The sequence below is a fragment of the Neospora caninum genome, chromosome X (assembly GCF_000208865.1).
Source record: "Neospora caninum Liverpool complete genome, chromosome X".
Taxonomy (NCBI): domain Eukaryota; phylum Apicomplexa; class Conoidasida; order Eucoccidiorida; family Sarcocystidae; genus Neospora; species Neospora caninum.
The window spans coordinates 4403548-4430612 of NC_018396.1; the positions used below are offsets into that span (position 1 = coordinate 4403548).

Genomic DNA, 27065 nt, shown 5'->3' on the forward strand with positions numbered 1-27065 from the left:
AAAGGAGCGACTTCGTCTCCCGTGCCTGTAAGGCTCGACCTTTTCGCTTCCGCATCCCCGCCGTTTGTCACAATTCACGAGATTGTAGAATCAGCGGGATAATTGTGCGTGGATTTCTCGCGCACGTCCCGCTACCATTTTAAAACCATTGTAGAATGAAGGGCGACTGATGGATAGATTCCTTGTCGGCATTTCGGAGCGGGTTGTCTCCTCGCGCCTTCCCTTTCGTCTCCCTGCCTTTTGGAGTCGTGTTTAGACGCACCTTCAATTGTTTACCTTCCGATTTGACGGTAAGCAATTCTCTCTTTCGTACCCTCAGCGGATCCGCCACAGAGACAGCAACACTCCCCCTCTGGTTCTCCGGGCACTCTTTGGCAGTTCGTCGTGTGCGTCTGCAGGCAGGCGGAAGACTTTACAAACCGACATGCCATCCACGGTTCATCCTCTCATGAAGGGTGCGTTTCTCGCTTCTGCCGTGGGGGAATCGGTGTTTGCGTCCGTCCGACCACATGTTTCTTAACTCTCTATTCGCCAGGCGTTTCTTCTCAGCCTGTTTTCCCGTGTGTTTTTTTTTTTGCCTGTGTTTCCAGGGGTTCGTTTGCAACCACTTGTCTCTCATTCCTCAAAACCCATAGGCAACGCTGCTGGATTGTGGCTTCGCGTATCTTTCTCGCATTCGTCACCGTTGGCGTTTCTTGTTTAAGAATTTTCAAAGCAGCCGCGCGCTGTCCCTGTCGATACATTCTCCCGCATCTATCTCCTCGACGTCAAAGCACCTGTACGTTCTTTTCGTATGAAGCAGTGGCTTGATTCTTCCAGCAGCGACCGTCGCTGGAAAACCACTAGGTGTAACACGGCGCGTTTCATCTGCTCACCACGGGGCAATGAGGCTGGATGCAGAGCAAAATCCGCGTTTCGATTCAGTTCGAATGTTGCACGGCGTACCTGTCCTCGGTTCACCCGCGGAACTATCCTCGCCCATCACGGCAGAGCAGTGCGTCTGAAAACTGTCCCGGCGATCCCGGCCCTTTTGCATGCCGTGTCATTTGTTGCACGTGGTGTTGCCTTCGCTTCAGGGGACTATGTTGACAGTGTCAAATAGCACGTCGGACATGCCGAGCACTCCCCTGCGGAGTGCAGGGGGTCATGCCGCTCACGCTTCGCCGCTGTCGACTCCGACGGGCCAGCGCGTCGGAGACAAACCCGCTTCGCATGGGTGGAACAGCAGCGGGAGTGTGTCGAGTGTAGAGGACGGCGTCTCCTACGAGGGGCACATCGGCTCCGTCTCCGCGCACCAGAAGCGTTTTCGTGCGCAGACGCGCAACGTCTCGGGAACCAAGAGCACCGGATCCACAAAAAAGGGACCGTCGAGCGTGTCTGCGGAAAGCGCCGGAACCCACATCGTTCGGGGCCTCCTCGCAGCCGCCAACGCGGGCCAGAACAATGGCGCGTGCTGGCCCGACAGCAGGGTCCTCCCCTTTGGCGCGAGCGGGGCGTCTGCAGCTGGGGCTTTGAATTCAAGTGTTGTCTCAGATCCTCGCTTCTTCCTGCATGCAAAGACGCCCGAGTCGATGTGCAAAAACGGAGGCGCTTCACAGCCTGTCTGCGGAACAGGAAGCACGCGTGTCGGAACTCACCTGACGACGCCTGGGAGCTCTCAGCACACCCTCGCAGATCTCCATGGCGGGCTGCCAAGCGACTCTGCCGTTGGTGCAGTAAGACGTGCGCTGGACCAGTGGTTCGGTGTCAGCAGCAGCGGCTCGGACTCCGGCACCGGCGCCTCTGGCGCTGTTCTGGGAAGCTCACGAAGTCATCTTATCACTGAGGCCATGCTGGCAGCTGGTGGCGTCGCGGCTCTTGGAGGCGGCGACCCAGCAGCCAGCTGGCCGCCGACCCCTTTCGTGGGAGGCGGCAACACGGCGAGGGGGGAGCGCGCCACGGCGAGTCCTCCTTCCTCCGTCGCTGGACCATGCTCTGGCACCTCGGTTTCGTGTCGAAGCTTCTGCCGAGGAGCCTCCTGCGATGCTGGCAAGAAGGCCTCCGAGCAGTCAAAGCACGCGCTCGGTAGGTGCATCACGCTTCACCTCTCGGCACAAAAGGAAGGCCTACGAGCGTCCACGCATTCAAGCGGACGTCTCGAGTGTTGGCTTGAGTTCGAGTCCAATCTCGCCTTAAGTGCAGCTGGAGCGCCTCTCCTAAATGGACCGCGTAAAGTGGTGACCTTAATGGCGAAAAAAGTTCGCTACTCGAGGCCAAAGTCCCGCACAAGGCGGGCCGAGCGGCAGCTCGTTTTTTTGTGTCGAAAGCCTGATGGAAACAGCCTCTCGCAATGAAGTCCTCATGGTGGAGAGTCTCGCTCGGGAAATGGCTCCAATTCTGTTGCATCGTGGCGTGACGGCAATGTGTCTGTCCTTCCAGGGTCTAGTCAAACGCACGCCAAGTCGTCCGACGTCACCCTTTCGGGTCTCTCGTCCTCTCAAGGCACTGTATCCTCGACGAAGAGGAGTGCACAGCCAAAAACGTCTGGTGAGTGTAGGCCCGAAGGTTCTAGGCTGCCTTTCATGTTCTGTCTCTGTCTCGACAGCTGCTACTTGTCGGGTGTCTAGTGGGAGATTATGCGACGGTGGGGCGCGTTTGCAGATGTGACGTTCGTTTGCGCGCTTTTCTGAAACGTGGCCGTGGACGCACGTCGTCTGCAGGGCGTAAACTTGATACTTCCTGCGGAGGGTTTTTTTCGTAGAAGCTTCCCGCGTTTGTCATTGTTCTTGGGCGCGTCTATCTCGTTTTGCTTCCAATGTGCTACAGGCCCGAAGGTGGCGACAGACAGTATTGTCCCGGCAGCTGAGCCAGGCAGCTTGCCACTTTACCGAGGGCCAGATCCTCTTCCTACGTGCCTGTACCGTCGCTTGTACGACCCGCTGGGGCCAGTCATGTTTTCCTTTCCGCCGCTTCAAGGTGCACAGCATGCGCGAGCTGAGATTCGCTTGTGGCCGCGAGACGTGGATCGCGTGATTTCCCAAAACAGCAGCAAGCGCAAAGTCCACAGAGCTGTCTGGCTTTCTCCGGTTGAGCCGAAGATTGCTTTTCCTGTGGCATTAAAGTTCGTCGAGGATGGAAACATTCGTGACGGCCGGAGCATCAAGAGAGAGATTGAGTGTCACTTGTACATTTACCAGAGACTGGGCCAGCTGATGGCAGGCAAGACGTACAATCGGTTGGAGGATGCTTGGCCTTGTGCTGAGATGTTTGGCTACTATCTGGACAAGAAAAATCCGGGGATGTCTGTTTTGGTGACTCGGAAATTGTCGGGTCCCGATTTCTTTGATGTGATCCGCACGGAACACACGTCCACCTTCAATGCTCGCACAGCGCTTCTGTACGAACAGCATAAGCTGCAGTGGTGTCTGCTTGCGATGGAGCGCATCGCGCAGTACGGCCGCTTGGGAATTCGCCACAACGACATCAAGCCGGACAACATTGTGTTGGATTTCTACGCCACTCCGGACTCGAATGAGCGTCTTCTCGACGTGAAACTCATTGATCTGGGGACGGCGTCAATGCAGCATGCGAAGGACTTCACCGGAGGGACGTCCTGGTACGAATCTCCGGAACAGAAAGTTCTGGAATTCCACACAAAGAAGCAGAGAAATCTGGAGGCGGCGAAGCAGATCAACATTGGCCTTCCCTCTGACGCATGGGGCGCTGGACTCTCGATTACAGAGGTCCTTATGGGACGTCGTGTCGTCGACGTTATGAAGCCTCCTCTGGGGCCCGGTCCTCTGGATTTCCGCGGAACCGAAGGCTGGGTTGTGGAGCCCAAAGACTGGGTCCACTGCGCCCGTCAGGCCCTCGGTCTAGACCGCGAACACCAGCGCTTCCCTCTTTGTGCGGAGGCGGCTCGCCTTGTCTTCTCCATGCTTGTGCGGCCCAAGCCGACCATGCGCGCTACCGTTGAAGACGTGCTGCCCCATCTTCGACTCTTTGCAGACGAAGCGACATTCCAGGCGATGAGAAAATACCACGATCCAGCCCCCAACTGCGAAACGAACGGCAACTCGATGCGCGGTTCCGGTGTCCCTACGTTCTCGCATCAATCCTAATTGAGCAAAGAGGCCTACGAGCGGGGGTCCAAGAGTGGCAACAGACTGATCGGAGAGAGGGAGTGTTGAGCATTTTTCACATGCGTTTTGTGTTAGGGAATGCCTCCTCCGTTATCATCAGGCAAGGCGCAAAACGGGATGCTGTGTGGCTCACGTACACACGCAGATGCTCTAGTAGCTCTCTTCCTTGGTAGCTGAAAAACAGTAGAGACACGGGACGTAAGCAGTGCAACAAGTCGCTGCAACGCCACAGGAACGGAAGAGCTGCTAGGCCTGCAGGGAAGAGCGCAGCCACGGAGGCCGCGATTGTGGAGCTCAAAACGAAGTGAGAGGGATGGCTTGTGCCATCCTTGTCGGTGGATGGGCTCGGGACCTTCAGACAGCTGCGCCGTCATTACTAGGGAGAAGCAATGCGGAAAGCGGGAGTGTCATAAAGGAAGAGAGCTCGATCTCTGGAGAGAATAGGGACGACGGTTCCCGGAATCGGCGGCAGGGCCGAGTATCGACAAAGAAGCTTGGTTAGAAGAGGGTGAAGGCATTTCGTCAGAGAGAAAGTGTCGTACAGGAGGTGGCAGTCCTTTTTCACCAGCTTTCTTTTTTGTATAGACTTTTCTTTCCATGTCGCTTGCCTCACCAATCATAAGCAGACTACACACTCGACTGCTTGGGAACAACCCAAACTATCTCGCGTGCTGCTTCGGGGAATAAACCACAGTGTTCACTGTACCTTCTTCGCACAGTGTACAAATGTAGTCTGGTTTCTTCGCGCCCAGTTTTTCAGCTTGTCTACTGTCGGTCCCCATTCAATATCTCCCGCTCTGTGTTCCTCAGTCCCACACCAGCAAATATGTGCGGGGATGCATACGCGTTGTGCCATTGATATAGAGGGAATTTCTAATCCTCTTGTGGATGTGCTTTTGTCTGCGTATACTTAAAAGTATACATCTGTACGCGCACGTTAGTACCGTCCCGTAACTGTGCGGGTTGGGACTACTTCGTCGCGGAGTGGGGAGACCGTTACATATCCGTATGCGCTTGCATGTATAAATATTTTCTTGTACATATTTCGACGTATCTGTTTTCTGAAGAATATATAGTTTTCCTGCTAAGGAGGGCATATATATAGGTTTCTCGACGGTGTCTCTGACACTGTTTCCCATAAATAAACGGGTTCTTGTCCGGCGGTGCTCTCTCGTTCTTCCTTGATGCTTTTTCGCTACTTGAACCAAATCTTGGCATTCTCTTGGGTTTGGCCCTCAGGCGGTTCCTATGAGAGAAAGCACTAATTTTTTTTAACGCTGTGGAAAAGAAAATCACTTCTCGCAGGCTTTGGGTAGTACTAGCCTTTCTTCTGGCTCACCTGCTCTTATTTCTTCACTTTGGGACTTGCACCCAAAAGGGGAATAACTGTAACTATTTCCCAGTCCTTTTCCGAAAGGAATGCCTGTCGCCGAACTGATACACTCGGAGGTTCTTACCATAGACCTTCCCAACTATAGTCCTCCATTTGTTTGTTATGCAGCGGGGACGCCTCCGTGATTCTCGTATTCTGGTCAATAGGGTTCTAGAGTGACACGGATCTGCAAGACTGCCTTATGAATGTGGTACAGTAGACAAAAACCATCAGTTGGTTTTCAGGACTCTCCAGCATTTCGTACACTCCTGCCTCCGTTGTAAAGAGCATAATGGCAGCCCACCTACACAAGCAACAGGGTTTTTCGGTTCGGCCGTTATATTGCAGCCCCCATCCTCAACTGCCCAGGACCACGAAATCTTCCGCCGACCTAGCTGACTCCGAGGAAGGAATTGACGGCTCCAGTCTATGGATTGGAATAGATCGGCACACTGTTGCGCGAAGGAATCGACAAAATCATCGACCGAGGCTGTCACTTGCGTCAGAGGCAGCACATCAAATTACGGTACGCGCACAACCCTTGGCCTCGTTTGTCCCCTAATGCGGTACGAAAAACAAGTATGAAGGAAACAACGAGACCAGGCTGTCGAACGAGAAGGATACTTTCGAACATACCGTTTTCTGTACACATGTACATGGCTCGCGTTTGCACTCTTGCAGGAACGCCCGCCAACAGTGTGCTGTAACGCTGAATGCTTGGAGGGGTCTGGGAAATCGCTTGCTGCATATTCCCAGACGTCGTCTGATTTTTCTCAGTGGTGTCGAGCCTTGCCAGCATCGACACTGGAATGACAAAAACCGCTCCTTTCCCCAGGTACTGGCGGTGAACACTGCCCCAGGAGCACCATGCGAGTATTTCTCTCCGGAAATTTGCGGGACGTCACGGGAGCTCCCTTCGCTGCATGTGGTGAAGGGAAGGATGCTGCTGGTGTTTCGCGCGATTTTGCATCAATCCCCGTCCACCCGTTACCATGTAGACTGTACGGATGCTTCTTCCAGGCGAATTAGTCTTCCTGTTGGGGCAGAGGCTTCATAAAGCGCGCAGATACAGCGTCGCAATACCGAGACCCAGTGTGTTGAGTGCTACAAACGTGTACACGCCAAAGGCTTAATAGTTGGAAAGTGACAATACCTGAAGGCCGTCACCAGACAAGCGCCACACACAACGGCGCGTACGACCGATGCAGCTTGCAAGAAACGCAGATTGCCATATTTGGGATATTATCACGGCAACCCAGAGCATTACTGGTCTTCCACAGAGCTGGGATACCCATGAGGCATCGGACTACATTGTGAACCGCATTGTGGTCTTGTGCCCCGTCCAACACCAGAAAGTTGATAGGTGCATTCAGGCTGCAAACTGTATGGAAACCCGCGGCGGGGTTAGTCGATGTAGGAAGGGCAGTTTCTTGAAAAATCGTCTTTTCCGGAAAATTGGATCTGTTGACATTGCGTGCGCGCAATTTGCATAGGAGTTCCAGAGCCATGTCTAGAAAACTCTAGCAACGCAACGTGAAGCACGCCGCCTCGCTCGAATTCCAGTTGCATTGTAGGCAACATGTGACGTAAAACTACGTGGCGCAACAACTGTTTTGGAAACCAAGGCAGTTTAGCGTTCGATATGATGGTTCGAATTAGGATATTAGTATATCACTGAACGAAGATTTGGGTTGCTGATACAAGCTCCATGAGGAAGTCATAATGCACAACAGGACCCACTGCTAAGCACAACTGCTACCAGCTGGGTGCCCGAGTGTAAATGCTCAGCCTGCTGCTCGTTTCATTTCCGTCGGCGTCATCCAGTTCAGATAAACCAGATACGGGACTACGAATAATTTCGGCTCCCCTTGAAAAGCAAAGAAACCCAATGCCGCGTAAAGGGTACGCGCGATCAACAGCACCGCCGCCGTCACCGTCCTTGGGCGACGCCTAATTCGGCGAATCGAAGCGGAACACAGCTCACGCAGGCCACTTATTCGGAAAAACCATCCTGTGAAAATCCACATGTTTTCCAGTTTTGCTTGACGCTATGGAAGAAAACTCTGGCCACCTCAGCGTTAGATACATTCTGTGACGCAAGATACGAAAGGCCAGCTACTCAACACGGAGAAGACGTGGTAAGACGCGTGTAAAAGACTCGAGGAATTGACGATTTATAACTGGCAATGCCCTTTTTTAAACGTGTGTATATGCTGTGTCGTTTCAAGAAAGAAACTATTCTCGTACATCCGATAGCAAGAGAGTAGAAACAACGTAGGTTGAGCTGCAATGCTCCGTCAAAACGGCAAGGTCGGACATTGCGAAAGCGGTTTTCATTTACACACACGCAATTTAGTTTGTCCACCGAGGAACGCCAGGCCTAAAATGTGCCGCGCGCGACGCTTGAAGGACGACACAAAGATGAGGCTCGCTTTAGCCTTCGTGTAGGCTCCTTAATGCCTGGTACCATATTCGCCTGAAGTAGCGCACCCATGATCGCAGAATACAAAGAATGCGTCAGATTATGCAGCTGAAACGCATACAGGACGCAAGGCAAGAAGCATTAAAACGCGTGTTCATCCCCTGAATGTATTCACTCTTGATTTATGGGCAGATGATGAAGCAAGCGTAAAATCATTTTATTTTACCATGCACCGTTTTGTGCAGAGTTAATACGAAAACTCAACCTACCGAATAATTTTAAAAGTGTACTTTCCCCTCCATGTACTGGCCTAGCCAGTAACTGTCGTCGGCCTACCAACAGAATCCCTAATACCAGTGTAAGCACGGGCTTCTGTGATATCCACTGTCGATGATTTTTGTGAGTGTGCTTGTTCGTCAATGAAGTTCATACACGCTGGAAAAGCTATATGGTTCCCAAAGTCTGTTTTTGTTTTTTACAATGTATTGTCACTGGGGTGCCACTTCGGTCGGAGCCCAGCGAATAAGTGTGCTGCTTCGTTCTGGTTCTTACAGCTCGTGTTGCAGAAGACAAAAGGATTCCCCTGTGAAACGCTGGGGACGAGGAACGTGGGGTAAGTCTTCTCAGTCTTTCCAAAACACTTTTTCTCCCTAATCACCTACTTGGAGGCTATCTCGATCTTTCCTCAGGAAACGCTTGTGACGAGACACAACGTCGTGGACAGGAACGAAGTTTTCCTGCTCGGAAAAGCACACGACCCGATTCGGGTGGGTTCAAACCCCACGAAGCGAGACTTGTTAATGGCCGAAAAGGCAAATTACATTAGCAAATGATCGTGTGCTATTTAATTTCGCAAATGATTAGAGCACAATTACTTAGTGCATCTTTTGCTCCAAATGGATAGCTACATACATTTTTACGCAAGCCTATCCACAGACGGCGACAAGCAACATGTATAAAGTGTGAAGTGGTCATTGTCACAAGCGCTTCACAATTCGTAAACAGCATTTAACGCTCATTCGAGGTGACATCTTCCAGGCCATAGATATGTAGACATAGCTATACGCCTTTGTGCTTTGTGTGCACACCTTCACGGATACACATAGGAACCTCTTTTTATGTACATAGACAATCAATGTTAACCGCCGAAACTCTCTATATTATCAAGGTGACCTGGTACTCCTCTCGTCATGAGGCTGAGCTCAAGCATTTGCACAAGTGGATGTATATGTACGGTGATGTATGTGGAGAAACAGCCGTGCTGTACACGCAGAGGCAAACAAGCACCGGTTCTTCTGGGGCATGCACTTGGCGTGTGCTTCTCAGTTTTAACAGGATTCCTTCTCGCCTACACTCTTTTCTACTCCCCTCCCTAAATACCGGCGTTTCCCTTGCCGGTGACAGATATGCACTTGTTTCTCACCTGCAACGACCTGTCAGGCCGGCTGATCGGTCGACGACGGACCCGTTCTTGTCCACCTCCATCGAGTGGCACCAAGCTAGCCTACGTATCATCGCCGCACACAATGAAAGAAACCGTTCAATTGAGCATTAGAATGTGCATTAGAGTGGCCTGAATGTAGAGATAGAAATGAGTTTACTTGTCAGATCCTGACCTTATTTCCTCCCACTTGTGCACCAAACCGGGATGACGAGGAACCGAGGTGGCACTCGCATCTTGCGATATCTCTCGCTTTCTCCTGTATTCTCCCTCCAGCCCCTCCTCCTTGTCTCTATGCAGATCCGACTGAAGCTTTATCGGCACTAGAGACAGACGACACTACGGCCCCAGTGCACAGAGTGACACCAGCATCGGTACTTGCCCACAGATGCGCAAGAAACACGTTGCTCATAATGCAAAAAGACACAGAAGCAGGGTTTAGATAGCTCTCCAGAAGTAGTCCATGGCGTGCCTAAGTATATGAGCTCCATTGCTTACATCCAAACTACCGCGGTCCCGACGAGTCCGATAAGCCGATGTCGAAGGGAAATCCTTCACAGGGACGAGCTTCGACTGCCACAATCACAGACATAGATAGAATGCAGGTTCGTAGGTACGGTAAACGCACGCAGATACATATGCACATTGATTCTTTGAGCTACGCGTGCTCATTGAGTGTTGTCCCAGACGAGAAAGGCATGCACTTTATAGATATATGAGTGGAATGTGGTCTTTCTTCTTTCACAAAAGGGCAAACACACATAAACAGATACATCTCTATGTGCGTGTCTGAACTCTGAAATTGTACAAAGACACAAGCGACTCCCCCTCATCGAAGCCATGCGAGTCCTCGCTAGGAGAGTGATGTCTTGACGCTGGAAGCTTGTCCATGGATTCACGTCACGTGTATGCGTGAAATGGGGCTGCCCTTAAGACAAAAATGTGTGACTCTGAGATTGTGGCCGTTGCGCGTGAAATTTGAAAGTCAAGTCGCTCTTGGCTTTTCTCCTCTCCCACAGCCACATTACCTGCCACTTTCAGCACCACGCACACATGTATCCTGAAATGCTCGTGGATACACTTATAAATGTTTGCACAGATAATTCTGACGAAAGACAGTACAAGAAACCGTGGTGTCTCAAGAAGTTTGCCTGTGCCTCTGATTCTGTTTTTTCGCAGAAGATCTATGCTGAAGTAATACCCAGAGCCCGCTCCTGTGTTTCTTCCTCCCGTCCATTACCATGTGCAAAGATCCCGGTAACAGGGGGGCATTTCGTAGCCTGATGTGCGTGGCGTCGTCCGTGCTGTGGCTGGGGACCAGCTTGGACTGAGAGCATCCAGCACACAAATACAGGAAAGGAGATGAGTTAAAACGAATGCAAAACGGCTTGCGGCCACTTGTATTTCCTCAACCCTCCGCCTCCATCCCTGCACCAGACACGTGGGCGGTTCAAAACACGACTCCGTCATGCGAAGGATATGATCTGAGGAAACGAAAATTTTATTCACACAACGACTGACTGCAGGTGGACAGCGACAACGAAGCAACAGCACAGTTTGACAAAACAAACGTGCAAATGTCTCTTTCTAAAAATGCTACAGGAAATGATGTAATTATAAGCATAAAACATGATAAGTCAAATCTACAAATCGTTCGCCGGTGTGGCTTTCACATCCGCGTTCTTCAGGACACACGCCATGACTCTGAAATTTTAATTAAATATGTGGGCAGCGGAGGAGTGAACCCCTAAACTCAAAACCCATTCGCCGCTGAGGCATGAAGACGCCTCGATGCAGTGGCATGTCGAGACACCCACAGAAGCTTGTAGAAATACCCATGAGTCGATTTGAGAACCTGCACAGTTTCCGCCTCTTCTGTCTAATGTCTGGAAGGTACGCGTTGTCCCCGATGCCGGGTATTCGAAAACGCAAGATGCAGCCATTCCCGGTTGATGCCCAGCCTTCGACTGAACAGCTCTGTATGAACAAACTGAATCTTTCCATACACTTTCCATTGAATTTTTCGAACTTTGTCGGCATGTTGTGTCTTACGTCCAAGTGGTCACGCAACGCATACATGCGGTTGCGACGGGGTGGGGAACGGTCGTAGCCAAACACGCTGACGCCCCAACGATAAGGATTCTTCGACGTCAAGAACGGCGATTTCCGGAAACACGGGCGCTGATTCCCGTAGTCCTCAGCGTCGAGTTCTAACTCGGGTCTGTGCGGAAAACATACACACGAAAAACCAGTACAGATGAGGACAAAACGGTCGCACGAGAATACCGGAAAATGAGACAGAAGCATAGGGAAGCACGGTGATCGAGGCCTTGATGGTCAACTACACGTAAGAACATGCACACATCTCCAATATAACCAGAATTGTAAATGCGTACGTATATAGATACGTAAACGGGAAACTGGCCTCTTGCGCACACAGTAGACACGTGAATGAACCTGCACCGAGGAAAAACCGGATACTGTGAAGACATGAAGTAGAGCGATCAGACAGTGCCAGGAAAAACTGACTGGATACAAATCTCTCGGTGCCTGAGCAAGAGCTCTTGTTTATCGCGGCATATTTAGCTGTATGGAGACGTGCATGACTCAGTTCGTCCTGGGTGGTATTTGGAAAAACGATGCGGAAGAATACAAACTTACTCGTGCGAGAGGATCCTCCTCAGCTGTGCGGAGTCATGCTGGGAGGTCAGCGAGGACCTCGACGGAACAACAGTTCTTTCGCCTTTTTCGGGTTCAACTGAGCATCGCAGGAGCGAGGCCACCTCATCTGGTACGTATCCGAGAGCGGATTGTCTCTTCAGATGCCGGCATCCGTGGTATAAAAGCGAGCTATCGAATGATCGTTCTTCAACCTTCGCGGTGTAGATAGGGGCGTTCTCAATCTGACCTTTGAAAAAGCCGGCAGGAAGATGGCACGCGCAATACCAAAAAATTTAAGAAGGAAATCGCTCCACGGGAGAAGCATTTAAGAAAAAGAGGAACAAAACAGAGGTGACACAGCATGCACAACTAACGGGTAGGATAGAGAACAAGCGGTTCCCGCCAAAAGAAATGAAGAAAAAATCTCAGTCTTCCCGAATAAGTAACGAACAGGAAAGTAGAAATTTTGCAAAGACCACTGGACGGGGAATTGGACGCTATAGGGGGACTCCCAGTCGGCATCGGTATACAACTACGTATGCGGACCCACCAGTGCGAGACAGTCGCAAACGCACACCTAGAGGTTGATACAAAGACACTTCAGTTCACACGAGTATATCCAAGCACCATTGTTTTCAGGACCACATGCCACGTACTGTCTGCCGGGATACACTGGCGTAGAAGAGTGTCAACCCTTTCACTCCAGTTTCTGCGGTTGCCGTAATCAGATTTGGGTCTTCTCTCTGCCTCAGTGCCCGGAGGGGGAAGAGTTTGCCGGAGGCGCTCAGCAACCTGAGACGGACGGTAGACGGCGCATAGGAAAGGCAATAGAGGGAGGAGCGAACGCACGAGACGGAGAAATTGCAGGATAAAAGGCGCCAAGAGAACAAGGGGAACAATCCTACATACAGGTGTGAGAAAACGCATTTTTGACTTCAACGCCTGTGATCCGTTCGTGTCTCAAGCAGCCAACAAATCGCGGGACAGTCCCAAAAAGCACGGGGCGAAACGGGTGGAAAAGCGTCAAGTATATACGTATCTGCGTTTGGGTGCATAGAGTATTCAAAAAACTAAATTGTGTTACCACTCTAACCAGTGGATCTTGGGATGAGGTCCTCAAACATTCTGCTGGGGTTCATGGCCCAAAGAAACAGAATCCATGCACCGTCAGATCAGCACTCCTAGCTCTGTTCCTTCATCTAGCCGCGCGAATCAATTCCTTGTTGCGTTCTCCTGTAGCTTTCTACGCGGGTGTGACGAAGGCCAAGACATCTTTGCGGTAATACATCCCATATACATATATTTTCTCTGTCGACCTATATATGTATATATGCATGAGTATGTGTAGCCTCGTTTGAGTGTCCCTGACGCGCCATACACGTAGAAACATGTGAGCTACATACGCATGCATTACCACGCATAAACAGTACTATGCGGCGGCTTCAGTGTTCCCCGTCGCGTAGACTCCATACCTGGTCACTTGCAAAGATTGAGGAAGGCAGAGCTTTTCGAAATAGCTTCTTCTCCGACCAGTCGATCTCCTTCCCTGCCGGCTGAATGCTGGGACAAGAAACACATACCGTTCTGGCGCAGCGTATGCCACCTGTAATGAAGTTACGGGACCAGGCTTTTACGTGACAGTTTTGTTTATGAACTGAAATACCGCTTGGCAAAGACTAGCGAGTCTCTTGATGGTGTACAGTAATTATAACGTGCTTCGCTTCTTAAACATCTACAAAACCAAGCATGATGCTACATGGCATGTCGCTCTTTTAGACTTACCGGGCGCCCGCACTAGGAGGAAGCCTGCCTCGATGAAACGTGTCGTAGTCGAAGGGAGTCCTAGGCAAAAAAGCGAAAAAACGCCTATCCAGGCTCTGTCAGTTTCCACAACGCTAGGAAGGGCTTTCGTGGCGGGCGACAACGGACATATCAAGAGACGAGCTACATATATTCACGTGTTCGTTCCCTCATATAAGTGCATGTTCCGTGATAACACACACTCGTGAGTGCGCATGCAGATGTAGTGATGCGGTTTCGCGAAGGCACACACAAGCACGGCAGCTGAAGAGGAAAAGAAAACCGAGCTAACCAAAGCACGCTTCCAGAGAAACGGATGCTCTCACCATATATTCCTCTCTACGCGAGTTGCGATGTTCAGGTGTGAGAAACTGTAGTGGATTCTTATCTCAGCGGGTCAGTTCACATAAGATGTGAGGAACTGAATAACTCTCACACGGGAGATTCTATCTCAGAAACAAAATCTTGAGTTGATTGTAGTGGTGTAGTGCGTTGAGAGGAAACAATGGTGCGTATGTTAGAACAACCCGCACACTGGCGGGACGTGATTCCGTTTCTCCATCGGCGATCGACAAAGACAGCCAGAGAAAGACGTATAACTCATAATCACCCAGACGGCCACTCAGAACTCAAGTAAACAATATTCAGGCGTAACGATCGGATCCACCGCAGCTCGGAGGAATTACGTAGCGCTCCGTTATGTACTCCAGATTCAAATACCTAAGCATCCGGCTGGATAGATGAGAATCAGATATGAATGATAAAAACTTGTGTGGATGCAAATATATATGTATGTATATGCCCGGTGTGGTCGCCACTGCATATCTATATCTGCAGTAGTGGATGTCGATCCAGCAACGGGATCCCGATTTTTAAAGTAGGCGTCTAGCTTGTCCTATGTGCATGTATCGCTCTACACATCGTAAAGCCCGCAGAAGTGAATGCGTGCATATATATATATATATATAGAGAGAGAGAGAGAGAGAGAGATAGATAGAGGTGACTTGTGACAGCCATGAGTGCAGCGACGCCACATCCATCTGACAGGGTTTCCCTCGGCTTACCTAAGGAGGTTTGCAGTTCGATGCCCCTGGAGGGCACGTTGACGCACGGCATCCTGAGCAAAGGGATCACGCCCTTTCATAGTTTGCAGTTGAGAGTCATTAATCTGCATGGTAGGAGATCGAACGTACGAGTTCCCTTCAAAAGGCGGATTCCCGAGGAATGGCAAGGACCCGTGATTTCCTCCTTCGGCTTGGTTCCATGAGAGACTCATATGTTCATCAGGCCGTAAGGAGCGACGGTCATAACAATCAGCTTTACCGGATTCGTATTCTGCACTATGTGAAGAGAGACTGGGTTGCATTTTCCAGCACCCTCCCTCCTGAGACTTGGGATCCAGATCAGCACCAAAATACCTCCCATGGTGGCAACTGTCCTTTTCCATAGAGGCTGGTTTGTCGTAGCTAGTGCGTCCCGCCCACTGGGATTTCTCGTCCACAGGAGAAACGTCATGATGAAAAGCATGCTCCTTTAATGGATAGTCTGGAAGGGCAGTCTCATCGGTCTGCTTTGGAAAGCCCCTTCCCGAAGGGAAAGCACGGGATTGGCTGTACAGCCCGGGCGTTGACGGTGAGCGCTGGGCAACTCCCGAGCTGGTGTCACCGTAGTACATCGTAGAGGGGTCCTTTGGGAAAGATGTGTAGTGGCCTTCTGCCCCACGATTGGGTTCAAAAACGCCTGTTCTCGACATTATGTGGAGACGAAGAAAGCGCGTTACTACCAATATTTGGACGTGTCACGAGTAGCGCCCCTCTGTCGATATAAATAAGAATCCGGGAAAAGACGATGTTCACCCTGTCAAATGTTCATGGATTGAATTGTTGGATACTCGATATTATGCAGCTAGAAGTGAGGCAGAAAGAAATTTCATCGAGAAAGGCGCAGGAGAAAAAATCGACCGTGCCTCTTGAGTCTCTGCAGACGCCATGCCAGGACCGGGGTCACTCGTGTGACGCGGAAGGTGACGACGCGGAGCGAGGTCGGCGGCGAGCATCAAACTTCAAAATATGAAACATTCAGCCTTGCGTAACAATAGGCAAGTCATTCCGTGGCGTTCCTGTGTCACACTTGGAAACGGTAGTTCTGTAGGTGTAACACATGGGAACGGAATGAACCTCACAACGCCCCAGTATAAAACCTACAGCTGAACACGACCTGCACGCTCTTGTGTTCAATGGAGAATGATTTCCCGTAACCCCATACTATCACAGTACACGCGAATCTAAAAAAGAGGTATTGCCTCGTGAAAAAAGAAGACGATGAGAGGGCAGGCAGAGAAGGCAGAGGCGATCGCAGGAAGCCGAGCTTTGGAGTACCCACTCAGACACGCCCAAACGTCTTTGTGGCTTGGGCTGGTTCCAAGCCTAGCATTTTGCGAGGGGACTCTTTTTTTGAGTGTATGGCGCACTCCGAAAAACAGGGAAATGTTTCGGAAAAGGAAAAGACGCCATCTTGTATGTACTGTCGCAGTTCAGGAAATCGCACATCATGCGATCGCTCCTTTTCGCAAGGCCCTCAGCTCTCTGTCACCAGCCAGCACCCCCTCTTCTTGTCTTGCGTGGCGACTCGGAAAAGAGAGTACGAGCCGCCACCGCGGCAGGTCGTGGCTAGTCACCGGCGCAGGCGGGTAGTCTGCACTGCAGCAGAGACAACATGATTGCTGTGCGGGGTCGCTACTGTGGCAGAGTCCCCGGAATTGTCATAAACGGTTTGTGAACGAGAAGAAAAAAGCTGGCAGGACCATGGAGTTTAGGGAAGGCCATCTCGGTGTCACTTCTTCGTGGCGAAGACAGCCGAGTTCGTCTTGTACAGGACTGCCGCGTTGAAGCCCTAAAATTAATTTCTCGCGCAGTCCCAACTCTACAAGACAAGGAGGGCGCCAGCTCCGGAACAGGCACCGCCACCCAGGTGCCACAGTCTTTTGACTCATTGGGATTTCGCGCCTTTTTGACTGGGTATATAGGGGAGGGCCAGAAATGTACAATCCCTGGAGAAACGAGTGCGACACTCAGGCTCGGCTGTGTCAAACTCTCAGAAGAATGCCGATGACCAATATCAGCAGTGCCCGGGAATAAATATGGTCCGAGTTCAAGCGTGCCGTGCTGGACTTGTGGAGGTCATGAAACTCAAGTGTGGACCCTCACCCTCCCACCCATTCCAGTCGTGATATCCGATTTTTCTTATGTTGTTGGACCATCTCATCAGCTGTCTGAAACGCGATAGAGAAACGGCAGGAAACTCGGACGGAGCCGCATCCGTCTTAAGTTGCTCCAGTGCCCGAAGTAATGACTAAATACGGCAAAGGGTACATCTGTCAAGAAGCAGTCAAACTTTTACATCAGCTGCTCACTTGAGTGAACAAGGAAGGTTGACCGCATAGATTTTCCGCATCTCATGAAGACAATACTCGGCACTATAGCAAGCGATCCTCCCTCGCTCCGGTGAAGCGGCATGGATGATCGCATCGCCCTTGACGGGGCAAAGTGTAGAAGTCAAACCTTGTGTAACGCCATTGACTGCATGAGGCCGTAGGTGTTAGTAGAGGTGTTTGCACAACTGCTCGGGTGGAGTGGCAAACATGTGGGATCGTGATTAAGATGCAAAACAGGGTGCACTGTCGTGATCAAAACGTTGCCAGTATCGTCTGTCGGATGCATAAATGAGGCGGGCAATAGCTACCACAATGCAGATTTGAGCCCGCTCGATGTTACTTCATTTGTATCTTTGCCCACATTTTGCAGCTTAAAGACGAGTTTCTTTGTGTGCTGTCTACCTTTACTTCGTGAATTTTCAGTGACACTACATCCGAGAGTGGTTATGCTGAACGCATAAAGAAAGAGGACAGGGCTACCTCGCAGTCACTCTGTCGGCTACCACATTCAGTGATATGGAAAAAATGTAAACGTTTTCTGAGTTCAATTCACAGGTGGAAAGGAAGGAAAATAGCAGGAGCCCGTCTGTCACACGGTTGCAGTCGCAGCGAAAAACAATATTTCCCTTTAGGTCCTCCACAGTCTTCTTGCAGGGGGTTTACAGACGCTCTACGCACCAGTGGCGCACGTTTTCGGACCTGAGACAGCATACGCATTGCTCGCGATATTGGCTATTGCGTGCTCGTCCTTGAGCTTGCATTCGGAGGTGGAGGCCATGTACGTCCAGTATTCACAATTGGCCGCCGCCGCGCAGAAAGCCTGGCAGGTTGCTGCCGATGTAGCTGCTGGCAGCACGCTGTTCTCCTGTGTTAGATCATGGCCAACATACTCAATACCGACGTGAAAGCAATCCGATGAGACGGGCGGAGCAGTCGTGACGGATGTTGGGCATTCCCTTGGACCTGAGATGATTCCAGGAACGCGTTTCTTGTATATGGGATTCTGCATTGACGATTGACCAATATTCTTCATGATGCACCGTTCACTTCGAACGTAAAACTCGAAAACGGTGCAAAGTGGCTCTGCCTGGCATAGTGTCTGGCAACCCTGGGGGCCTGTGACTCTTGCCGACTGGGGGAGGGCTGGTGCGACGTACTGAATATCCGTCTCATAGCAAGTGCCAGTCGATGAGTCCCCGATATCTCCTGTGATAGTAGTCAAACAGTTTTTCGGGCCTGAAATGGCACCACTGTGAGGGATCCGTGTTCCAGCGGCTGTGTAGTTTTTCAGGTAGCAGAAACGCTGCTCTGCCAGGTATGTCCAGAAGAAACAGCCAGGCTTGTTCTGGCAGAGCCACTGGCATTCGTTTGCCGTAGTCACATCCCCGTCTTCATATTTGTAAACATCGTTTCCGTAGTAGTCGATGTTCAATTCACGGCAATCTGAGAACGCAGAGGGCATAGTCGGGGTACGGGTACCATGAAAGATGGTGTAGTCTACAGTCATTAGGTAGCAGGGAATGATCTTTCTGCATCAGACAGGTCCAAAATCTCGTTGACTGCTTAACTGGGCTTCGAGCAATATCTCACCAGGCTGCATAGCAGGGCATTCGCGAGGTCCCGAAACCATTCCAGATGTAGAGAGGTCCTGACGTCTACCCAACGGGGCGTTGCTGTTCTTTAGGTAGCAGCTGTTTGTCTCGGCAACCCAGGTCCAATAATCACAAAACGGCTGCAGCTTGCAGAGTCCTTGGCAGAGGGCAGCCGCAACCACCGAGCCATCTTCGATTTTCTTGATGTCGTAACCATTGAAATCCACACCGTATTCCCAGCAGCTGGCTGAAAGCAAAAGCCAACATAGCAGAAGCAAGCATTCTATCAAACTGGTGTTATTGAGTATCCTTTTGTCAACATTCGGTGAATTAATACACCGCATTTTTGCATGTATGCGGACGTGTTGATGCATGCATGTATATACACAGATGTGCGTGGCTGTGTGCATGCGCCCGTATGTCGATACATGTTAAGGCTGCTTCACCTGATTGGAGACCTCAAGACAATCCTATGCTTAACCTCTGAATGAAGCAGGTGAGCAAAGCCCCACCGTACCTCCTGCAGGGGTGCATCGCTTAGGCCCAGACACGAGCCCGACGCTGAGCTGGTCTTCGACTCGAGCGCCGATTGCCTGATCAGTTTTGAGGTAGCAGTTGAACGTTTGACTAGACCACGTCCAGAAATGGCAGCCGTCGGTGACTCGGCAAATCTCCTGGCATACGTGGTACGACTGGATCTGCTGTGTCTCGATTTTCTTAAGGTTGTATCCACGATAGTCGACATCCAATTCGTGGCACTCTGCGGTCAGCAGGATACAAATTTAATGGGCGAAACAAAACAATGCGGCACACCATGTTCTAACAGAGAAGTGACAAATATGCGAAGAACCAGGCTAACTTCGGATCGCCAGAAGGGGGAAGGAGATGTTCACCAGAAGTAAATGTAGGATCAAATGCCTGTCGAGCACCTGCCTTTCTCCCTATGACGCAAAACTGTGCATCTGTAGATACGCTCAGAACTTACGTGAGGGTTTGGGTACGCAATCTCTGCTGCCAGAAACAAAGTTTTTGGTCGATTCATCGCGCAAACGTCCCTGAAGCGCGTATTGGTTCTTCAAAAAGCAGCGGTTAGCGGCCTGGTCATACGACCAGTAGAAGCATGAGTCTGTTGCATGGCACATTGTCTGACAGACCAGTGAGCCGTTATGTTTTCCGCGAACGTTTCCCAGACTCGTTCCAACAACCCTGGCAGCTGTAGCTAAATCGTAGCCGACATAGGCCACCTCGTCCTCGACGCAGGCGTCTGCACAGAACGAGAACAGTTTGTTTCCCAGTATGGATTCCCCGATACAGGCAAAATCTGACAGTCCCCTCGTGCTTACGTGAGGAAACGTTTCGAAATGTTTCTATCCCTTGTTATCTGCCTACAGGTCTCTTTCAGAATGTGTCAATAAGTATGAACGCATCTCCTTAGACGGCCAGTTCCTTGTGGCTATCCCGTGCGCCCACACCGAGGCCTCCACGGCTTCCCGCACCATTTCTGCTGTCGTGATACCGGAGGGGACGACGACGAGTTTTCTCCACAAAAGATACGGCAGGCGCGTGCGTCATAGCTGGGAAACGACACCCCACGAGCGCTGACTCCTACAGCCGGAACTCACCAGAGAATCGACTCTTGAACGTGTTGCTCGATCCGAGACCGCCGGAAATAAGGGACACGGTCTGAGAACTTTGGATCCGGCCATGCGGCGCGTATTGATCTTTCAAGTAACAGTTGTTTGCCTGTCTATCCCATGTCCAGTAGAAGCAATCCGGCTCATGCTCGCACAAAGTTTCGCATGTATTCGGGGACTTCACCGAACCAGTAACGATCTTCGTCACGTCGTGTCCCGAGTAGTCGTAGCCGTACTCGTGGCATTCTGTGGTCAACAAAAGAAGTCAAATTTTAGAACGGACAACATCCTGTAGAATGTACCTTTTCACACTACTCTTCACGTGGCGTGGCTCCTGTTGATAGCCTCCTTCCTCAAAACAACGGACGGTTCAACACAATGTTCCCGCGCACATCAGTGGCACTGTTTACGACATGCACAGGTAATTCACCCCGCTCGCCGTGTTCTCGGAGGTTTGCTTTCTGGTACCGTTTCACCGTGAAAAAAGGTGACGAGGCGACAACACAGGGGTAAGTATATACAAAGAGCGGTCTCTAAAATGACCTGCACAAACTTGCTTCTATTACCTGTCGGCGACGACGCGCAGTACTGCGGCCCAGAGACGATGCCTGACGTTGACGCATCATCGCGTCGTCCCATAAGTGCGAACTGGCTTTTCAGATAACAGTTTTTCGTAGGGCTGACCCAAGACCAGTAGCGGCAAAGTTCCCTTTGCTGGCATAAGGTCTGGCACATCACAGGGGTGGTAATTTTTCCGGTCTCAACTTTTTCTAAGTCGTATCCTGTGTAGTCCACGCTGTCCTCGAAGCACTCTGAGAGCACACAATCGATACATGGAAATAACCGGCATATGCCCATCTATAGCTCGCATGTAATTGAGAAAACGATCGCCAATATGTCGCCTAAATACCAAGCTAATCAACTCCGAATGAACCTAGCTACGTTCCAAAGAAAAGTCGGCGTTTTTAATGGAGGTTGCCAGATACCGCAAGCAATCATCGGACACTTACGGGGCTGCCGCGGGCAGAAGGCGGGGCCCGAGACCATGCCACCAGTGGTGGAGTCTCGGCGACGACCATAGACGCCATTCACATTCTTCAGATAGCAGCTTTGTGTCGCACTAACCCATGTCCAGAAATGACAGTGTGTTCTTCTCTGACAGTATCCTTGGCAGACGCTTGGATTTGTTACTCTTTCTTCTTCAAGCTTTTCGATGTCGTTTCCCCAGTAGTCCACATCGATTTCGTAACAGCCTGAAGGGAAGTGCCGTGCCAAGAGGCGGGGTAGGAGATCCGCTTTGAATAACCCGCTTCGAAAGAAGGTGAAGCTTCATGGAGGAGTATAGTCTACGGCTGCCCCTCTGTCTCTACTACGGCTTTCCCCTCGGTGCGCTTTAGCGTGAGCAAGCTCGGGGTGCCAGTACTTTGCAGATACAATTCTTTGATGCTGTAAGAATTGAGGCTCTGAGCTCTTGGTAATGAACAACCTGAAGAAGCTGTCTCCAGAGCGTCGACTTGTCTATTTGATGCATCCGTAATACAACCTCAGATGTTGTCTCATCGGCAAAAATGACACGTACCTGGAATGACTGCAGAGCAGAATTTGGGGCCCGATATCATCTGACTTGTTCCAGCGTTCTGCAGGCGACCAGCAAGTGCCGCTCTGCTCTTCAGCTCGCAAACGTTGGCCGTTTGCTGCCACGTCCAATAACGGCAACCTGGCGTTGTCTCGCAGAGTTTTTGGCACATTGCGGGACTGCGGACGTGACCGTCGGTGATGCGCATCAAGTTGTAACCGGGGTAAGAAACGCCAATTTCCTGGCAAGCTGAAGAGGAAGCGAACACGAAGGTACCACAAAGACAAACAACCAGCACAAGTTGCTAGCTTCGGATAATACAGTATACACCCAGGCCTTGCAGCTCAACATATTTACTCCAGAATCGCATAAGGCACACCCTGACTGATCCAGAAAAACAAAGCAAGCGCCTATGGCAGCAGTTACACTCGCTCGCGTCTATTCTTATGATAGAAAATTCGTGAATGGGAACAAAAGAAGACTTACGAACGTGTGGTTCTCTGCAATTTTTGGGTCCTGAGACAAGTCCCTTCGTCGTATCATCCTTTCTCCAGCCATGCAATGCTGTCGCAGTCTTCAAGGCACAGCTCTTGTCGACCGATGACCATGTGAAATACATGCACATTCCCCAGAGGCCGCACAGCTGTTGGCACATCATCGGCGAGGTGACCTTGCCAGTGCTAACAACTTTCAAGGTAGAGCCGACCAGGTCGACGTCCTGTTCGTAGCAACCCAGGGAGGAGTCTGGAAGATACACACACCCGCAAATTATGTGTTGAAGAGAAATAATGCCAAAAACCGATGTGGAACAACCTTAATGTAGTAGGATATTGAAATCCAACACTTTTAGCTGTCTAAAGTTGGCCGCTCATATCTCGCGCACACAATATGCGACAGCATGTATAATACAGTATCCTGCAAGCTACCAGTGAATCCGAGTGAAACTGGCTTTCTTATTTTCACACGGAGACGTTGCGTGTCGACCGGCACTACCATGCTGCCTTTGTGTGTGCTCACAAGAAAACAATACTAAGATTGAATGCCCCCGTGTCGCCGACCTGAATTCTGGAAGTAAGAACAGTCGGCCGGGCCCGAGACCAAGTCGCCAGTAACACTACTTGCGCGACGTCCGCCGAGTGCTTTGTAAGATTTCAAGTAGCACCAGTTACGTTGTGTACTGAATGTGAAAAAGGCGCATCCCTTGAGCTGCGCGCATGCCTGCTGACAGGCGGCTGCGCTCTGAATGCTGCCGTTTTCGATCCTCTCGATGTCGTTCCCGAAGTAGTCGAAATCATTCTCAAAGCACGCTGAGAACATATCCAGCAGTCACAGAGATTGTATCAGAGAAATCAGTCATCCAGTGGATGCTGAACACCGCCAACGGATCCGACGTCAACGGCCAGATTACCTGCCCGTGTCCAAACGCCGAAGGGTAGAGAAAGCACAACTCTCATACACAGTATTTGTTGTGAAAACTCTTCACAATCGCTCTGCATTATATTTGCGTACTGAAACAACATATTTCATAGAGCGAAACTCGCGCACGTGTTTGCTTGAATCTACGCGGAATGGCGTTCAACGTTCATGCACGTATTCTGCGATCTGAGGGCTGTCACATCACAGACCGAAGCGCCGGGAACTGACCCTGTGTCGAGCCAGAGGATGAGCAGCTTTTGGGTCCGGACACGAACGACTGGGTGTCAGGGGTCCTTCTCTTGCCACTGGGAGCGTGGATAGATTTCAGGTAACAGAAGTTGCCTTTCGCCGTTGGTGTCCATGTCCAATAGTAGCAGTGATCATTCTGAAGACAGGCCACCTGGCAATGCTGTGGCGATATCTCGGATGTCGTCTCAAGTTTTTCTACGTCAAAGCCGGTGTAGTCCACTCCGTATTCGTAACAAGAGCCTGCAAGTAGATTGGATACATATGTAGGGAACGTTGGTGGCACGTGGATGTATGCAGCTATCTGACACTTAAAACGACACCGTTACCAACTCCAAAGAAAAAAATAGTCCTTTGCGCCCATCGTCACCATTTCGCCGCGCGCTTAGGCACAGCAGAACAATACGGGGATAGAGCAATGGCATAATCAAACTGTAGAAACTGGATGACGATAAGGCAAAAGAAGGGGCCTAAGTCGCATATGCAGTGCCATTCAAGGATCAGGGTTACTCGCATTGCCAAGTAATGAAGTGCGATCTAGAGGGATTTTCTTTCGTGGCAACATACCGGAGCTTGGAGGGAGCGGTGTGATGGTGCTGCCACACTGCTTGGGCCCAGACACGATACCGACAGTTGTCGCGTCGAGCCTGCGGCCAGTCAGGGCACCTGGACCCTTAAGGTAGCAGTTTCGCGTTTCGGAGACCCAGCTGAAAAAAAAGCAACCATCTTTCTCTTTGCAGAGACGCTGGCATTCCTGCGCGTAGTGAACGGCTCCCGTCTCCACCTTCTCAATATCGTACCCCAGGTAGTCAACCCCGTATTCCAAGCAGACTGCGAAAGCACACCATTGCATAAGAATTGGCACTGTAGTGGGCGAGCCATGTAGGTCAGTAGTGTTAAGGCGGGGGGAGAGACAGATAACCGCTCGCACCAATCGCAGTCCAGCTGGACCGCCTACGACCCGCCAACTAAGCTTGCCGCATATGCATTTGCCAGATCAGTGAGCCTTGGAAATTAAATTGTGCTGTCAGAATCTTCGAAGGAACTTCTGCCTTATGAGGGCACGGAGAGACAATGGTACTTCACCGCAGCTACCGAACAGGTGGGCGTTGAATTTGCCTCAAGACTCCAGCCTTGTTCTCTCGACTCGCCTTCCATATTCTGTTCCTTCTGCAACACGGAAAGACATCGCGAACCCCCAGAATGCCCCGATCGCTACGCTGTCGCTCACCCGTCGGAGACGGCCCGCACACTTTCGGTCCCGATACCATGCCCTTGGAGGTTTCATCTTGCACTCTATTCTTGGGGGCAAGCTTGTCCTTAAGGTAACAGCTTCCAGTGGTGGGAACCCAAGTCCAATAGTAACAGGAGCGTGAAACCGAACACATAGCTTGGCACAAATTCGGAGTGGCAATGCCCGCATCCTCAACCTTCTCTACGTCATGGCCTCTGAAATCCACGTTTAGCTCGTAACACCCTGAGAAGACAATGGCAAAAAAGAATTTCTCAGACGGTCACTGTCAATACGCACGGGAGCAGAGTCTTCGCTGGAGGCCGATTTCTCGTATGTGTTTTCTCTCGCTTATTGCGAGTGATAAGCGGTGACCACATACATGCTTTCTCCAGTTCCATCGTTGGTACCTTGGCAAAATATCCTCCGTACAAAGCCAGCATTAAGAACATGAAGATCATAGCTAGATCCTGGGCCAGACGCAAGCGTGGGAAGCGTGATGCGTGTACAAAGCAAGAGTTTCGTTGTCACCCCTCAGTCAGTGTCAAGTTGCTCCGTTAATCGTTTGAGTCTTACATGCAAGTTTCGCATCGATCGCAGGAGGTGTTGCGGCTTCCGTTCCGGTGATCGATATGGCAAACCTGATACAGGACGCACAGAGTCATTTTTAATCGGTCTCAAAAGACGGAGGCGTCCACTCGATCCAGCCGAGGAGAGCGAAGTGGTGACCGAGTTTCTAATACCGCGTGCGCCATCTGCCGATCCCGCTGACTACCTTGGCTGCGCCACCGATACATTCTTTTTAGAGTGCTGTGACGGTTCCCTGGCATGTGGTGGAAGCCAGACTAGTTGTGTTTTTTCAACATCAACTTACTCGTGCCCGGGGCCGGCTCCGAGCCACCTGCAGCCAGCCTCGGCAAGAGCGAGGCAAGCAGCAAGCTTTCCAATCCGCCCCATCTTTCGCACCATGCGATGCTAAAAGCTACGAAACTGGAGGAGGCGAACAGAAAAAGCGCCACCGTCCAAAAGAAAACGTATTCTCCTGCAGGCTCGTACAGAACACAACAGAAAACGCCCAGATCACGAAGGCGACGAGCCGCCGTTAGAGCACAAGGGGCCCGGGCTTTGAGCAGAAAACAAGATTTGTCGTCCAATGAAAATATATTGGACAACTGCGTGTGAAGGGAAAAACAGATTTTAGGACGAAAACTGGCGGGCCTAGCGATGCCTCTGATCGACCAAAAAACACTTGCGACCGTGTCTCCTCGTTTCGACAGAGAGTGGGTGCCGTCTCGGCGGGGTGTCTCCACGCCACTTTCGTACGGCTTGGTGCACGAGATACTACCTGTCTCTTTCGCTAGGTACCTGGGAATACGCCAGACTTCCCAATAAAGTGCAGAGACAGGCGGATTGCCAAGAAGCGCACTCAACTCCAGTGTCTTGGTGACCCCTCGTGCTTTTTGTCCCTGACGAAAGAACGCTGGAGAGGCGGCCGTAACTCGATCTTATTGCATCCCGGTGATCTAGGTGTCAGCAGGTGCGTTTTGGGAAATGCGATTCATCAGAAGAGGGAAAACTAAATGCAGCTTTTTCCCGCGTCTTCGGTAAGAAAATGCCTTTGAAGAAAGACGAAGCATCAGCATTCTCGCAAAAACCATTTGCCGCAGAAATAATTGCCGCTCCTTTTGAACTTTCGCCCTCGGAACTGCTACCTGGGAGCGTCAAGCGTAGGAAGCAGATGCAAGATTCTCCAGTATAACATTCTGGCACAGTTTCCGCAGTTAAAAATATGCAACACCCTGACAGCCTTCCCGACGTCGAGGGGCCCATGCAGCTTTCATGCTTTGTCAGAGGGGCCGAAGTCTGACATGATCCATTCTATAGCGAAAGAGCACTCTTTTTCTGTGTTCATGAACCTCATGTACGTCGTGATCCGTGACATTCCTGTAAACCGTTCTTAGAAAATAGAGTCAGCCTGTCTGATCTGGGATGTTTCTCCTCTGGTGTACTAAAAATATGGGACTGGTAAGAGCCGCATACAGCCGGAGACTCTTTAAACTGTTACTTTCGTGTGCATTCCATGATGGCTCTGATGACTGCAATAGAACTTTGCCTATAAA

At 50.8% G+C, this 27065-nt stretch overlaps 3 protein-coding genes across 3 annotated transcripts; 1 reads left to right on the forward strand and 2 right to left on the reverse strand.

Annotated features, from left to right (window-relative positions):
- Nucleotides 1-1082: 1082 nt before the first annotated feature.
- NCLIV_049820 (putative protein kinase) lies at nt 1083-4100 on the forward strand (the record flags this gene model as incomplete). Its single annotated transcript, XM_003884534.1, has 3 exons — nt 1083-2064; nt 2419-2526; nt 2806-4100. 3 exons carry the CDS (start codon nt 1083-1085, stop codon nt 4098-4100), a joined length of 2385 nt encoding a protein of 794 aa, XP_003884583.1.
- Nucleotides 4101-7873: 3773 nt separating this feature from the next.
- Nucleotides 7874-15570, reverse strand: NCLIV_049830 (conserved hypothetical protein; the record flags this gene model as incomplete). Its single annotated transcript, XM_003884535.1, has 11 exons — nt 7874-7969; nt 8578-8652; nt 9339-9419; nt 9855-9929; nt 10597-10683; nt 11409-11577; nt 12018-12264; nt 12719-12809; nt 13490-13577; nt 13966-14019; nt 14882-15570. 11 exons carry the CDS (start codon nt 15568-15570, stop codon nt 7874-7876), a joined length of 1752 nt encoding a protein of 583 aa, XP_003884584.1.
- A 2350-nt stretch (nt 15571-17920) lies between these two features.
- Nucleotides 17921-25902, reverse strand: NCLIV_049840 (hypothetical protein; the record flags this gene model as incomplete). The annotated part of the gene is made up of 13 exons (XM_003884536.1): nt 17921-18693; nt 18841-19089; nt 19360-19602; nt 19828-20106; nt 20465-20722; nt 21043-21288; nt 22056-22301; nt 22539-22796; nt 23111-23359; nt 24282-24545; nt 24946-25191; nt 25522-25586; nt 25820-25902. The coding sequence occupies 13 exons, from the start codon at nt 25900-25902 to the stop codon at nt 17921-17923; spliced, it is 3459 nt and encodes a 1152-aa protein (XP_003884585.1).
- Between the last annotated feature and the right edge of the window lie 1163 nt (nt 25903-27065).